At 40.3% G+C, this 12902-nt stretch overlaps 2 protein-coding genes across 20 annotated transcripts in view; both read left to right on the forward strand.

Annotated features, from left to right (window-relative positions):
• Window positions 1-5842, forward strand: part of BLTP1 (bridge-like lipid transfer protein family member 1) — a 246599-nt gene extending 240757 nt beyond the window's left edge. For all 15 annotated transcript variants that reach the window (XM_073341054.1, XM_073341048.1, XM_073341041.1 and 12 more), the window contains 3 exons: window positions 548-682; window positions 3139-3304; window positions 4814-5842. In XM_073341054.1, coding sequence (XP_073197155.1) covers window positions 548-682; window positions 3139-3304; window positions 4814-5030 — 518 coding nt within the window. In that variant the 3' untranslated portion in view covers window positions 5031-5842. The remainder of the gene's footprint in view (window positions 1-547; window positions 683-3138; window positions 3305-4813) is intronic.
• Window positions 5843-6774: 932 nt separating this feature from the next.
• ADAD1 (adenosine deaminase domain containing 1) overlaps window positions 6775-12902 on the forward strand; it is a 36997-nt gene continuing 30869 nt past the window's right edge. For 2 of the 5 annotated variants that reach the window (XM_073341056.1, XM_073341060.1), the window contains exons 1-4: window positions 6776-7628; window positions 8548-8758; window positions 10384-10572; window positions 12153-12320. In XM_073341056.1, the coding sequence (XP_073197157.1) occupies window positions 8560-8758; window positions 10384-10572; window positions 12153-12320 (556 nt within the window). In that variant the 5' untranslated portion in view covers window positions 6776-7628; window positions 8548-8559. Of the gene's footprint in view, window positions 7629-8547; window positions 8759-10383; window positions 10573-12152; window positions 12321-12902 lie in introns of all 5 variants that reach the window. The other 3 variants (XM_073341059.1, XM_073341057.1, XM_073341058.1) reach the window with 3 other exon arrangements.

Genomic DNA, 12902 nt, shown 5'->3' on the forward strand with positions numbered 1-12902 from the left:
AAACAAGGGTCATTTAAAAAATGAGAATCCAGGGCAGGCATCTCAAATAAGTGACCTAACTTTTAAAAGTGCAGATACTTTCCAGTTCCTAATTTAGGAGCCTACCTTAGGTTTCCAATTTTTAAATCTTGGTCAAAATGGCCATATTTTACATCGGCTCTCGTTATAGTGGTTAACCTTTCCACTACTGCCCAAATAGGCATGTTTGACCTCCACGTCCAATAGTGTCCATTACAATTATACATGGAGCTGATAGAGCTGCCTATAGTTATGGTTCACTGACACAAATTGGGATCAGTATAGTTCCACATGATGGAATTCTCTTTTAAAAAATTTAAATTGCATTGGGGAAAAAAATACATAGAAAGAATCTTAAATTTGCAAAGCTGGGCAACCTCAATTCTGGCCTTTCCTAATTTTTGAGTGCTTTGTCTTTGCAACATCAATTCTTTTAAGGTCTTTTGTGTAATATATATAGTGTAAAATTGAGACAGATTGTATAGATATCACACTTTACAATATGCTAAAATTACTTTTCTTTGTCCAGACACCAGTGTTAAACCAACGGTGGAGTGCAGTGTAGTAACTGAATTCACAGACCACATTTGTGTGACGATGGATGCTGAATTAATCATGTTTCTGCATGACTTGGTGTCTGCTTATCTTAAAGAAAAAGAAAAAGGTATGTGGTTTTAAAAAAAACTCTTTATGATGTAATGTAAATGAACCATCTTATATTAAGCCACTTATGTATGTATGTATTTTTATACATTACTATTAATACTATAAAGTAATTTTGTTTTGTTTAAATGAAGGCTTGCTTTTTACAGGTTAGGTTTTCGGAATGTTTAGTGTTGGCCTAATTCTGCTCCCATTAAAATCAATGGGACTACAATTAAGACAACACTGAGTGAGTTTGAAAAACCTACCCTTACAGTGTAACTGAGATTACAGAGCTATGTTTTCCAAAGAGCACTACTAATGACTGAGGGCTAGTCTACACTACTGTGCTACATCTGCGTGGCTGCACTGCGTCTGGTGAAGATGCGCTCTCCTGTCAGCATATTTACTTCACCTCAACAAGAGGCAGAAGCTACGTTAACGGGAGACGCTCTCCTGCCAACATAGCATGGTGAAGATACTGCTTTAAGTCTGTGTAACTTTTCACACCCGTGAGCAACATAAGTTACATCGACTTAAGCAATAGTGTAGACAAGTGAGATTTGTTCTTATACTAACAAAAATGTCTGAGTCTTGCTTGGCTTGGAGTTTGTTCCTTGCTCTGCAGCATATCAGATGTGTGACCTGAGGCAAACTACTGGTACTTTATTTCTGTGCCTTAGTTTTGCCTTAATTTTGCCATATGTTTACTTTAACTTTTCTTTGTAAAGCTGTAGATCAAGGTGGACTGACTTAAATCAAGATGACTTAAATAACCAAGTAGAAAGTCTCAATTTAAATAATCGATTTTGTCACGTTTTCCATTTGTACTTTATTTTCTAAAGAAAGGTGCATTCTCACTGGTTGAGATCAAAGTTTTAATGGTTATTTACAAGTAAATGGCACCTTTACAATAGATTTGGTACATCTCTTTGCTACCTAGGAGGGTACACTATAACTATAGTCATTTATTTAATATAGGTTATTATTTTTAGCTTCTTATTAATTGTACATTTAGTATGTTAAAAATGGTGAATGATATATTGCTTATTTACTAGGTAATGAACTTTTTGCTCATGACTTGTGTCAAGCTGTAATAGGATGGTAACTGAAATGTAATTACATGCACAAAAGAGCATACAGAATGTATTTTTATTAAACAAAACAAGCCCTTAATAAGTACACAACATATTTTGCCATATTTATAAAGCTTGACCTCAAGTTACAATCAGGGAAAAACATCTTTCTTTATATAGAAAAGTAACCTTTAACTCAACATTTTTCATAGAGGCTCACGGATTCAGCATATTTATTTTTTATTAAAAAGTTTTAATAGATTATAATAAGTTTAGGCCTTAACTTATTCTTTATTAAATTCAATATAAACAGGTTATATTTTTAAAAAAACTTAAATTGTACTTTAAATAAGCAAATTAAATGATTTAAATAAAAATGATTTTTTTAAAATTATCAATTTTTATCCACTTGCAGTAAGTGAAAAATGCTACAGAAGATCTGTGTATTAGTTTATTAAATACCAAGTGCTCTAATCTTTAGCAAATGTAAACTAATATAAAAATACCTATTCAAATGTGTGTATTTCTTATGTCTGGTGACAAAAATGATTGAAGGTAGAAAGTTAAAACCTACCTTCCTTGATCTCACAAAAATCTAAAGAATAAACAAACTTTAAAAAACTGATTAGTTTATAAACTGTTAACATTAAAACTTCATCTTTGTGTATGAGAACTTGGCGATAAGTGATGTAACTTACTTTATCTACGGCTGTCATCCCCCATCCGAACCTCCCCTCTCCCCTCCACATAATTGTTAGTAAAAGTCACAGATAGGTCATGGATGTCCATGAAATTTTATTTCCCCGTGACTTTTACTAAAAATAACCATGACAAAATCTTAACCTTAGTTATAGGCCTGTAATCCCTGCACTGGAACCAAGTAAATGCCAGGTATAGGACCGTATGGATCATGGGCAGCAAGCACTCCTTCCCTGTACTAAAGTTTAATAAATTTGCGGCCTGCCACATCATTCCATGCATGTATCTGCCCTCATTTTGCTGCTGTGTCCACATCAAGGTATTCCATGTGTTTGAGAGGTGAATTACAAATGTGGTGAAAGTCATAAATATGGAGTGTCTGGTGTGTGTGAAGTCCAATGTTTTGCACAGATATTTGCATTCAGTGTGAATAGTTTTTTTAAATATACATGCACAATAAACGTTATATTATTAAGGTATTTAAGGTTCATTAGACCTGAGGATTTTGAGAGTTTATTTTTGTGTGTAACTTGCTCTTAAAGGAGGTTAAAGGAGCTTAACAATTCTATTCCTAATGCTTGTTGAAGTAAGATGTGTCCAAGATAAGAATGAACTTAGCACTTACTTTACTACCAAGTCCAAGCAAAGCCTTGAATAAATGCCCATGAATGAAATTTTACTTTTCCCCCCCACCCTTTTGTAGCCATCTTTCCACCTCGTATTTTGTCTACTCGACCAGGACAGAAAAGTCCAGTTAGTGTGCTTGATGAGAGTTCCACTGAGAGAGATGCAGAAGAAAGCATTACTTACACTACTGTAGACTGGAGAGAATTTATGTGCAATACTTGGCATCTGGAACCCACACTTAGGTAATTAGCAGGCTTATTTTGCAGTATATTCAATTTTACATTTATTTTGACTGAGTAATAGTATTAAGTGCAGAGACTATTCTTCAAACCACAGATGTTTCAATTTGATAGTTAACCTACTAATGGGATCTAGCCTTATGGAAGCTGTCACAGATTCTGCTTTGGCTGTTAGATGCTGATAGGAAGACAGCTGCTACAGTATATGAAATGTCATTTGGTAACAAATGCTGGGTAATACCATAATTCACCATACACAACGGTTGATCCGCTGGATCATGGTGTACATGTAAGAGATCTAGTCAGATGCTGAATGAATCCACTTATGGCTGACAAGTCCAATTCGAGAGTAGCCACTGGATAAAAGCACTGAAAGTTATACTGCTTAGAACTACTGCACATACAACAGCAAAGTTCTCAGGTGCTCAAAGTCAAGATGAAGCAAAATGCAGCTCATTAAAGACCACACATTAACTTGTCATTTACTTTTTTCTCCTATTGTTCAAATAATCTTTAATTTCCAATTTAAAAAAAGAACTTAGAACCTTTCTTCTATTCTATCAGTATGTTTTCTCTTGAGAATGTAAGCTGTTGGGGTCAGGAATCTATTGGTTATTTAATTTTTTTAAATGTAAAACACACTTCTGGGGGCTATAAAAATAATTTGAGGCAGACATTCAAATGAGAAATGTCTCTTTCAAATATTCACTTTCTGTTGATTGTCAGCTAGTTAGATCCCCTGCTTTCTCTACTGATGTAATTTAAGAAACTCCTTTTTTCATGCAGGGAGGGAAAAAGGGGGTTGTTTTTTTTCCTCCATTTTCACAATGGGAATGGAACTGTTAAGTATTTTTAAAAAGTTATTATAGAATGAATGTAGTTCTCATTAAAAGTTGCCATATGGCTGATGAAACTTCCCACACAACAGAAGCAGGAACAGGTGTACAGGCACCCGCTGCCCTAAATATGCACTTCATCCTTGACCAACAGGAATCACTTCTGAGAACACAGGGGTAACTGTGTCATCTCCATGCCTCCTTCAGTTGTTGGTCTCTGCTGAGACTGCTAACAAGGGCACCAATTACTGCTAACTATAATGTTTTGATAAGTGAATACTTGCCTGCTAAGAACTGGACTGTGAGATGACCAGCTCAGTCCACCCAGGCCAATAAACACCTATCAGATATCTATTTTTGGTTAATCATAACATGCTCCAAATTGACACAGGATCCAGAGATGACATATTACATCTGGGATCTCCTGAATCATCTAGTCCCTCCAAAAAGCTATAAATACAAAATTTATTTACATAAGTTAGCTGAGACTCAAATAAATGCCTGTCGGACTTTCAGTTTAGAAGTAAAAAAGTTTGATGTGACAGTGCCAATGTTAACTTATGATGAAGGTTCTAGTTGCTATGCCTTACTTAAGGCTTAGTTGAGTTTTACACTTAACGCAGGGATTTAACCTTTTTGGGTTTGGGATTTGGGTTTTTTTTTGTTTGTTTTTTAGATTAATCTCTTGGACTGGAAGAAAGATTGACCCAGTTGGTGTTGACTACATTCTTCAAAAATTGGGCTTTCATCACGCCAGGACTACTATTCCTAAGTGGCTTCAACGGGGGGTAATGGACCCACTGGACAAAGTTCTGTCAGTCCTTATCAAAAAACTTGGTACTGCTCTACAGGATGAAAAAGAAAAGAAGGGAAAAGACAAGGAAGAACACTGAAGATATAATTTGTAACTAAACTAATTTTATTTCCATTCTGTCTGAGACTGATACTTTATTGTATAATAAGAATTTATTTTAAGTATGATTTAAAGAGAAACCTAACAGCTTTTTTGCTACTATATTTAAAACTTACATTGTAAGTGACTGTTTACAGTGGTATGCGATACCATTCTGTATGTGGTAAAGTATTGCATGATTATGACCAATGTATATTCTGTGAAAGAATAGGTGAAATACTGTAAATCTGCTGTTTAGCATTAACAGTTTTATTATGTGCAATATGATTCCTGCATCTTTAAAATATGTGCAGATTAACTGTGAATTTTCATAACTTTCATTGGCCATAACACACACACACCCTTGTTAATGTGATTCTGTTAATGGCTTTTTTTGTCAATGTAGACTTGTATAAATTCCTGTATGTATATAATTTATGGAACTGTGATTGTTATAGTGCTAAAAATCATTTTAAGTTTGTTACACTTGTAATAAAAAACAGTAACTGTTATTTTTTTTTAATTCCTTTATTCTCAAGAAGTAGCAGTAAGAAGTGTTAGTGGGGCATGCTCGCCCATGTCCCCTAATTCAAGCATTGGAAACAGATTACATTACAGAGTTTTAATTGTACAAGTACTAGAAAAAAAGTTTGGAGTTTATAATGTCTTAAGCTGTAATGGAATGGGGACAGGCAGAGCTAGGGGAACAGCTATTAATAATGAAATAAAAAAATGACAGCCTATCCAATGCAAATCTGAGAGTTTAATACAGTAAATAAAAATCTGTCTTCCACCCTCTGGAAGCCTATAGGAGCCTGTGGAAGCTATGATTTTTTTTCAGTCTTTTTTTATTGAATAAGACTTCTAACACTTGAACATCACAAATTACTTTGCTCCTCTCAGGATTACTGAGAACTTTATATGGTGGGGTGTGTTTAGCTTAACACTTTTGCTTGTATCTATTACACATTTTTAAAGCCCATTAGTCAATAGTGCCCTGTGAATAAAGTTCAAATTACATGTCTATACGTGCAAGCACAGCTGTACAAAAACAAAAATAGCTCTTCTGGCCAGTTGCCTTTGTAATGTGTCCTTCAATCACACATGCACTTATTCATCTAATGAAAGACGAGGAACTGTACCTTTTATGTGGTCACTGTAATCCACCTTTCTATAGTATTTTTCTGTTAAATATTTGTTCTTTAAAATGTTTATTTCCTCTTCACATGTAAACCGGGGTGCTGTGGATATTATCACCTGAGCCGTCTGCAGCTGAAAACTAGGTCACTGTTGAGGACTCTTGTTCTAACTTTTCCCATGTACAAAATTGGGATTATTCTTAAAAGTCTCTAACGTGGGGCTTTCCCCTAGCGAGGCAGAGGCTGATGTTTCTTGCCGCAGTGGGTGGGGTTCGTTTTACGTTCTACTTTTTAAAGAGCCAGGCTCCAGCCACAGGAAAATGTCTAGACGGGGACCAGCGCCAGTAGCTACGCCAGGGGCTGTCCCGTGCACACAGCAGGACCCAGTGGGCGCGGGAGAGAGGAGGCATAACGGCCGCGCTGCTGTCACCTCCCGGCGGCTGGGCTTTGGCGCCCGAGCGCACTCCTCCCCGAGGCCGGTTCCGACTCCCTGACAATGAGCGCTCCGAGGCCCCTAGAGGGGAAGGAGCGTGGCTGGGCGGGCGGGCGGCCACCGCAGGGCACGGTGCTGCTTCGGGAAGCAGAGGCCAGCTCCCGTGAGAGGCGGCAGGTGCACGACAAAGCACCTGAGCCTGGGGCCGCCCGCCCCACCCAGGCGTCCCCCGCCCCATGGGGAGGGGTGGCCGCTGGCCGGTCATGCTGTTGTTGCGCCCGCTCAGGGCTCCACTTTGCTCCTGCCGCTCACGGCTAGAGGGTTGCAGGACGCTGGGCGGCCCGCTCAGACTACCCGCACAGCCGGCGGGAGGCGCGTTAACGGTCTCGCTGTGGCGCGCTCCCCGGCGAGGTGAGGGATACGGAGACCTTGTGTGACCTAGGCCGAGTGCGTATCCCACCCCCCGTCCCCGCACTGAGCCGCCTCGAGCCAGGCCCGGCGGCACCACGAGCCGGCCCGGCGGCGGTTGGTCGGAGGATCACGTGATCTGAGGGCGAAGCTTTTTGAGAGACGCCCCCGGGGCCCCGCTGCCGGCCAGGGAAGCGGACTCGGGGGTGTCGGGTCACGTCACGCGCCCCTCTTTGTTAGTTGGCCCGGGCACCGGTCTTGAGCAGACGCGTCGGTGCGGGCGGGCGGAGGGAGCCGCCGAGGGGAACTTAAATCACTGCGGGGGGCCGCTCTCGCGGGAGACCCTAGTCCCCTCGCTCGGTGCAGGGCCCCGGGGTGGTGCTGGGGCAAGCCTGGGGCACGGCCTCGTCTTCGAGCCTGTGTCCCGGAGAGGGGGCTGCAGAGTGATCCTCACCTGGCGCAGCCAGTGGCTTGCGCTCCCCAAGGGAGGCGGCCCCAGTGCGCGCCCCTTGCTGCGCCCGCCCTGCAGCGCGGTGGGGCTGACACAAGCCCCTGCCGCGGGGAAACCGCGCGGAGTCTTGGCCAGGCGCTGCCGTCGCTGTTCTTCTCCAGTGCGCGGGTAGGTGGCATGGCGTCAGGCTGGGATCCCTTCCCACGGGAAGCCTGGCCCGCCGGGGGCACCTGCCCGACAGTGGGACAAAGGAACCTTCCCGCCCTGTTTGCCTGAGCCAAAGGGGCTAGAGCCTGAATCGGCGTGAAAGCCAGCCACGTGGGGCTCTGCCTTGCTGAGCCTGGGCAGCCGTGCTGGAGCTTCCGCTCCCATTGCTGTTGTAATCTAGGGTAGGGGTTCGGGTTCTCAACTTTTTTGTTTGTTTGTTTTTTTCTGAACAGCCCCCAGTATGCTATAAAAAATCCAGGGCCCTCCTGAGCCACCATAACTGGTTTTCTGCATATAAAAGCCAGGGCCGGCATTAGGGGTAGCAAACAGGGCAGTTGCCTGGGGCCCCAGGCCACAGAGGCCCCCACAAAACTACATTGCTCAGGCTTCAGCTTCAGCCCTGGGTGGTGGGGTTCATCAGGGGCCTGGCTTCAGCTGCACGTGGTGGGGCTTCAGCTTTCTGCCCTGGGCCCCAGCAAATCTCATGCTGGCCCTGCTTGGAGGTCCCCCCGCCCCTCGAAACCTGCTTGATGCCCCCTAGAGGGCCCTGGACGCCTGGTTGAGAACTACTGATCTAGGGCACCTGGGACTCAGCAGAGCAGTTGCCTTTCAAATTGTGGCTGCAAGGAAAGGGGAAAAGTTCTTAGCTGACTGATAGCATTGCCATTGTCTCCCTATGTTCTGTTTTCCCCCCTTTTGTAAGTTTGGGTCTCAACTACTATTAGTGTGCTTTTGAATTTAGTAATTTTATTTATTAGCAGAAAGAATCAGGAGGTATGAAACATGTAAAACTAATTTGTGGGGAAATTTTCCAGATTTGCTAGCCTATGCTAATGTTCAACAGCCTTAAAAATATCTGTTGGCTAAATTTGGCTCTTAGGTAGGTGGAAAAATGGCTTGCAACAATGACTGGTTTCAAGGTTCCAGAGTACCCAGTTTTGCTCAGATGCTAAAAAAGAACTTACCCACTGAACCCCCTCCTCAAGTCTCTCCTCAGCCATCTCCACACTCTGTGAATATGGGCCTGATGTTTTCATCTTCTGAAAATTACAGCATGCCAAATTCAGCATGTAATGTGACACAAATCACAGGTATTGTCTTTAAGTTTATTAAGCTGATTTTCTTCTAAGAATGGCCTTTCAACACTCGTACAAATAGCTTTGCAAAACTGTAATGAAAATTAACCTGCCTAGATATGCCATCTACTTGCTTTTTACCAGGATCATTCATAATGAAAAATATTTTACTTACCGATTGAAAAAAAAATAACATTGAGGGCAAATAAAAAAGTTAGAACTATTAACTTTAATTTTTATCTTTTTACTCTTGTACATGTCAGTAAAACATATTATTTGACTGTTTCTTAATTATTATCCAGCAGTGGTGTAAATAAAGAGATGCAGCCTATTTAGATTTAACATCACGTGTAACATCTATGGAATTTGTGTATATAAACTGAGTGACTCTGCAGGTGGAAGTACAGGGAATTTTCATCTTAATAAACTTGGATAACTATAAACACTTTTCAGAAATAGCTTTTCTGTAAAAGAGAAGTGTAGAATCCTCATCTTTACAGCCCTCTAAGCTAATGCTATCTCTCAGCTGACTAATCTGCTCTCTGCCTTCATCCCAGTCTCTCTTGCATTAGGGTAACTTCTACCTGGAACCTGCAGTTGAGGATCCATGTGGGTGCAGGGGTCTGCCCAGCTAGCGTTCATTCTTTCATCAGGTCTATAATGTGTACACAGCACTTCATATAAAGTGCACCAACATGTATATAACCTGCTTTGTGTGCATCATCTTTTGTAGAAAAAGCTGAGAATTTTAACTACAGTTTTGTTTGATAGTAACAGATTCCCTGTCCCCCATACATATGTAACTTTTGAATGCGGGAGTTCAAGATTTTAGCAGGTAGTCTTATTTCTGAGTCTTTTGTCTATCAATATGTTTATTATAACTGAAGAGGAACTCTGCATCTGTATAATTTAGATGCAGCATTTATTTCATGTGGCAGTGTATTTGTGTGTATTTGTGAACTGAACGCAATAATATTTTTGTGCCTTTTTGGAGAAAAATGTTTCTCCTGTGGTTAAAGCTCAAAACATACTTGGATAATTGGGGCAGTGTCTTGCTTAGGAAAAGTAATCAAGTTTAGATCGGGCTAAGATAGCCCATGCTAAAGTCCTGTCTTTTTTCTAGTGTAGATATGGGGTAACACCAGTGCTGTATCCTAGGCACCTGCATGATCCGTTAAAATGGACCTGAGGGCCCATGGCGTGAGGCAAAAACAATATTATTGCCTTTTGTGATACTATAGTAAAGAACTATGGATTGTGCTTCTGCAATTTTTGTACGCCATGAAACAGATTTTTATGTGTTAAATCAGATAAACAGGTAATCTCTGGAAGTCCTTATTTCCCTGGAAATTATGGCCTTTGTTTCTGGGTTTATATGTGACTGGGTTTGACTTCAGAGACTGTCAGGTTTACTAGTCAAGGAACAAGCCCTAGTGCCTTTAAAGGGGTAGGCACTAACATTTACAGGGTTACCAAAACTACTTACAACCTCTTCCGTTAGAATAAAATACAAATTGCTTAATCTTCCAGGTTGCCGTTGTTGAGATGCAGCAATACTATTGTCACACTTTCATTTTACTTTTGTATATTGCTTTTAGCTTAGTACACACTAACATCTTAATTTAACAAATATATTTTAGGTCATGTTTCAGACTTGCTATGTTCCAGAGCAGCCCATCCACTTCCAATCACTTCACTTCTTCCAAAGAAAATACCAAAGGAGTTTATACTAAAATATAAACGTGGGGAGATGAATCCAGTATCTGCCTTGCATCAGTTTGCACAAATGCAGCGTGTGCAACTAGATTTGAAGGAAACTGTTACAACAGGTAAATGAGAGTGTCCTGGTTGCCTCATGAAGTTGCTCTGTATGCAGTTGGTGTAACTGGCTGATACAGAAACTAATTTTTTTTTTAAATGTTGGTTGCACTGTATGTAGAATTAACAGCTATTTTTACTATGCCTATATCATGCCCTCATGTAATCCAATCAGTGGTTAATGTGGTCACTACAAAATCAATTACAGAAAAGGAAAAAGCTCTCACCCTGGTCTTTGAGTACTTTTTTCAGGTACTTTTTAGACCATTAGTTCTTATAGTATATGTCTATACTGCAGTTAGATACCCCTGGCTGGCCCATGCCAGCTGACTCAGGCTCGGTATAAGGGGCTGTTTAATTGCGATGCAGATGTTCAGGCTCAAAGTGGGAAGATCCCAGAGCTCAGGCTGCAGCCTGCGCTCAAATGTCTCATCACAATTAGACAGATCCTTAGCGTGAGACCCACGAGTCCAAGTCATCTGGCATGGCCAGCTGTGGGTTTTTAATTGCACTGTAGACATACCTATAAGCTGTCATTCTAATTATAAGCAACTTTATTTACAACTTGGCTTTCTAAATTTGTACCAAATATGAGTTAATATTACGCGACCTTGAACATACTCATTTCGTGATGTGTAATTTGCATCCTCTCCGCTTACGTGTTTTGGGGATGGTTCAGCTTGATATTTGGTCACAGTGGACCTGCATCTGTATGGAGAGTTTAATGCTTTTTCAGTGCTATTCAGTTGAATCCTCCCAGACTGAATCAGATAAGGTGGGACTATGCAGGAAGTGAGCCAGTCAGTGAAAGATCCGTGTCCACCCAAGGCTAACTTGGTTAACAGATCAAACCATGGCAATGACAGGAGGTTGTCCTGTCATGTGCAGTGCAGTGCAAAAAGAGATGGAACCTGACCTTTTGAAGGTCTTGTTTTCATTGGGCTCTCAGCTTACTAGGAAGTAATGTGTCTGTTAAACTAACCCAAGAGGAAAGCTGAGATATTGGCAAACTGGAATTCTATTTTTTGACACAGACTTTGATGTTGGGAAATACATTTTCGGAAGTTTTACCATAAACGTAAGCCCCCTTTTTCAGAAGTGACTTGAGGACTTAGGAGACTTAGTCTGATTGAAAGGCTATAGAATTTAGGCTCCTATATCACTTTTGAAAATGGAACACAGGCTCTTGAGTCTAGGTGTTCTTGAAAATTTTACTCTTAATTTCTCTCTGAAGCTCAGGTCCCAAACATCATACCACTACTGAGAAGTAGAAAAATAGCCTCATTTTACAGAAGCGTTGAATGGCCATAGTTTTCACTAAAATGAAAGGCACTTAAGTGAAGGCACTAAAATGAAATGCCTAGCATCTCTGAAAAATTGGGTTTTTCATTAATGTGTATAAATCTATTTTTGAATCTTGGGTGAAAGGTGAAATAAGGTATAAAATATAATTCTTGTAAATGTAAAAAGTAGTTTGGATTTGTTAAAATATCTTGGCCTTATATTCATCTGATTTTCCATAATTATAAATGCACAAAGCTAATGAATACATTAAAATAAAATTCTAACTGTATACGGCTTCTTTTTCTAGGCAACGTCTTGGGGACTTACTTTGCTTTTTGTGCAGTGGTAGATGGAGTTCAATATAAGACAGGATTGGGGCAAAACAAAAAGGAGTCTAAATCAAATGCAGCAAAACTGGCTCTTGATGAGCTACTCCAGTTGGAAGATACAGCATCAAAGGTTTTTGAAAGTCCAGGTAAATATTCCAGTAACATCTCTACAATAAAAGTATTTTTAAAAATAAATGTGTAGAGTAGCTTTGACTAAACACTCCTGCATCAGTGTCTCTCTGCCCATTCCAATGAATCCTTCCAGCAGAGTTAATCAGTTTGCAATCCGTAAATTTTCCCTTTCCTGCTCTTGTATTTTTAAATGCTGTTTTCAAGGTTCCTGCTATGTACAAAGAGGAGAAAATAATAAGTTAACCCTTTAAGCAGTTTCTTTTCTGTAGAGTCTTCCATGTTATTACAGCTATTCTTTCCAGTAAAAAATTATTTTAAATTTTGTTCATGGTCTTAGACTTCTTGTATTGGAAGTCCTATTGCACTAAGTCACTGCTTTCTGAAGAATTCAGTCATTACAACGTTGATCTCCTGCTTTTTTGAGACAAGGACTTTATTAATAATCTTCTGTCCTCACGTGCTATAGCTTTGAAAGAGAGCAGTACTTTATAGAATGTGGACTAATTTAGGGGAACTAAATTAATTGTGAAGTAGCTTATTTTTGTTCAATGATAAAACAATTGACAGGTGGCAAAGTGTGAATTTAAATTATCCTG

The sequence above is a fragment of the Lepidochelys kempii genome, chromosome 4, assembly GCF_965140265.1.
Source record: "Lepidochelys kempii isolate rLepKem1 chromosome 4, rLepKem1.hap2, whole genome shotgun sequence".
In the NCBI taxonomy this organism is placed as follows: Eukaryota; Metazoa; Chordata; order Testudines; family Cheloniidae; genus Lepidochelys; species Lepidochelys kempii.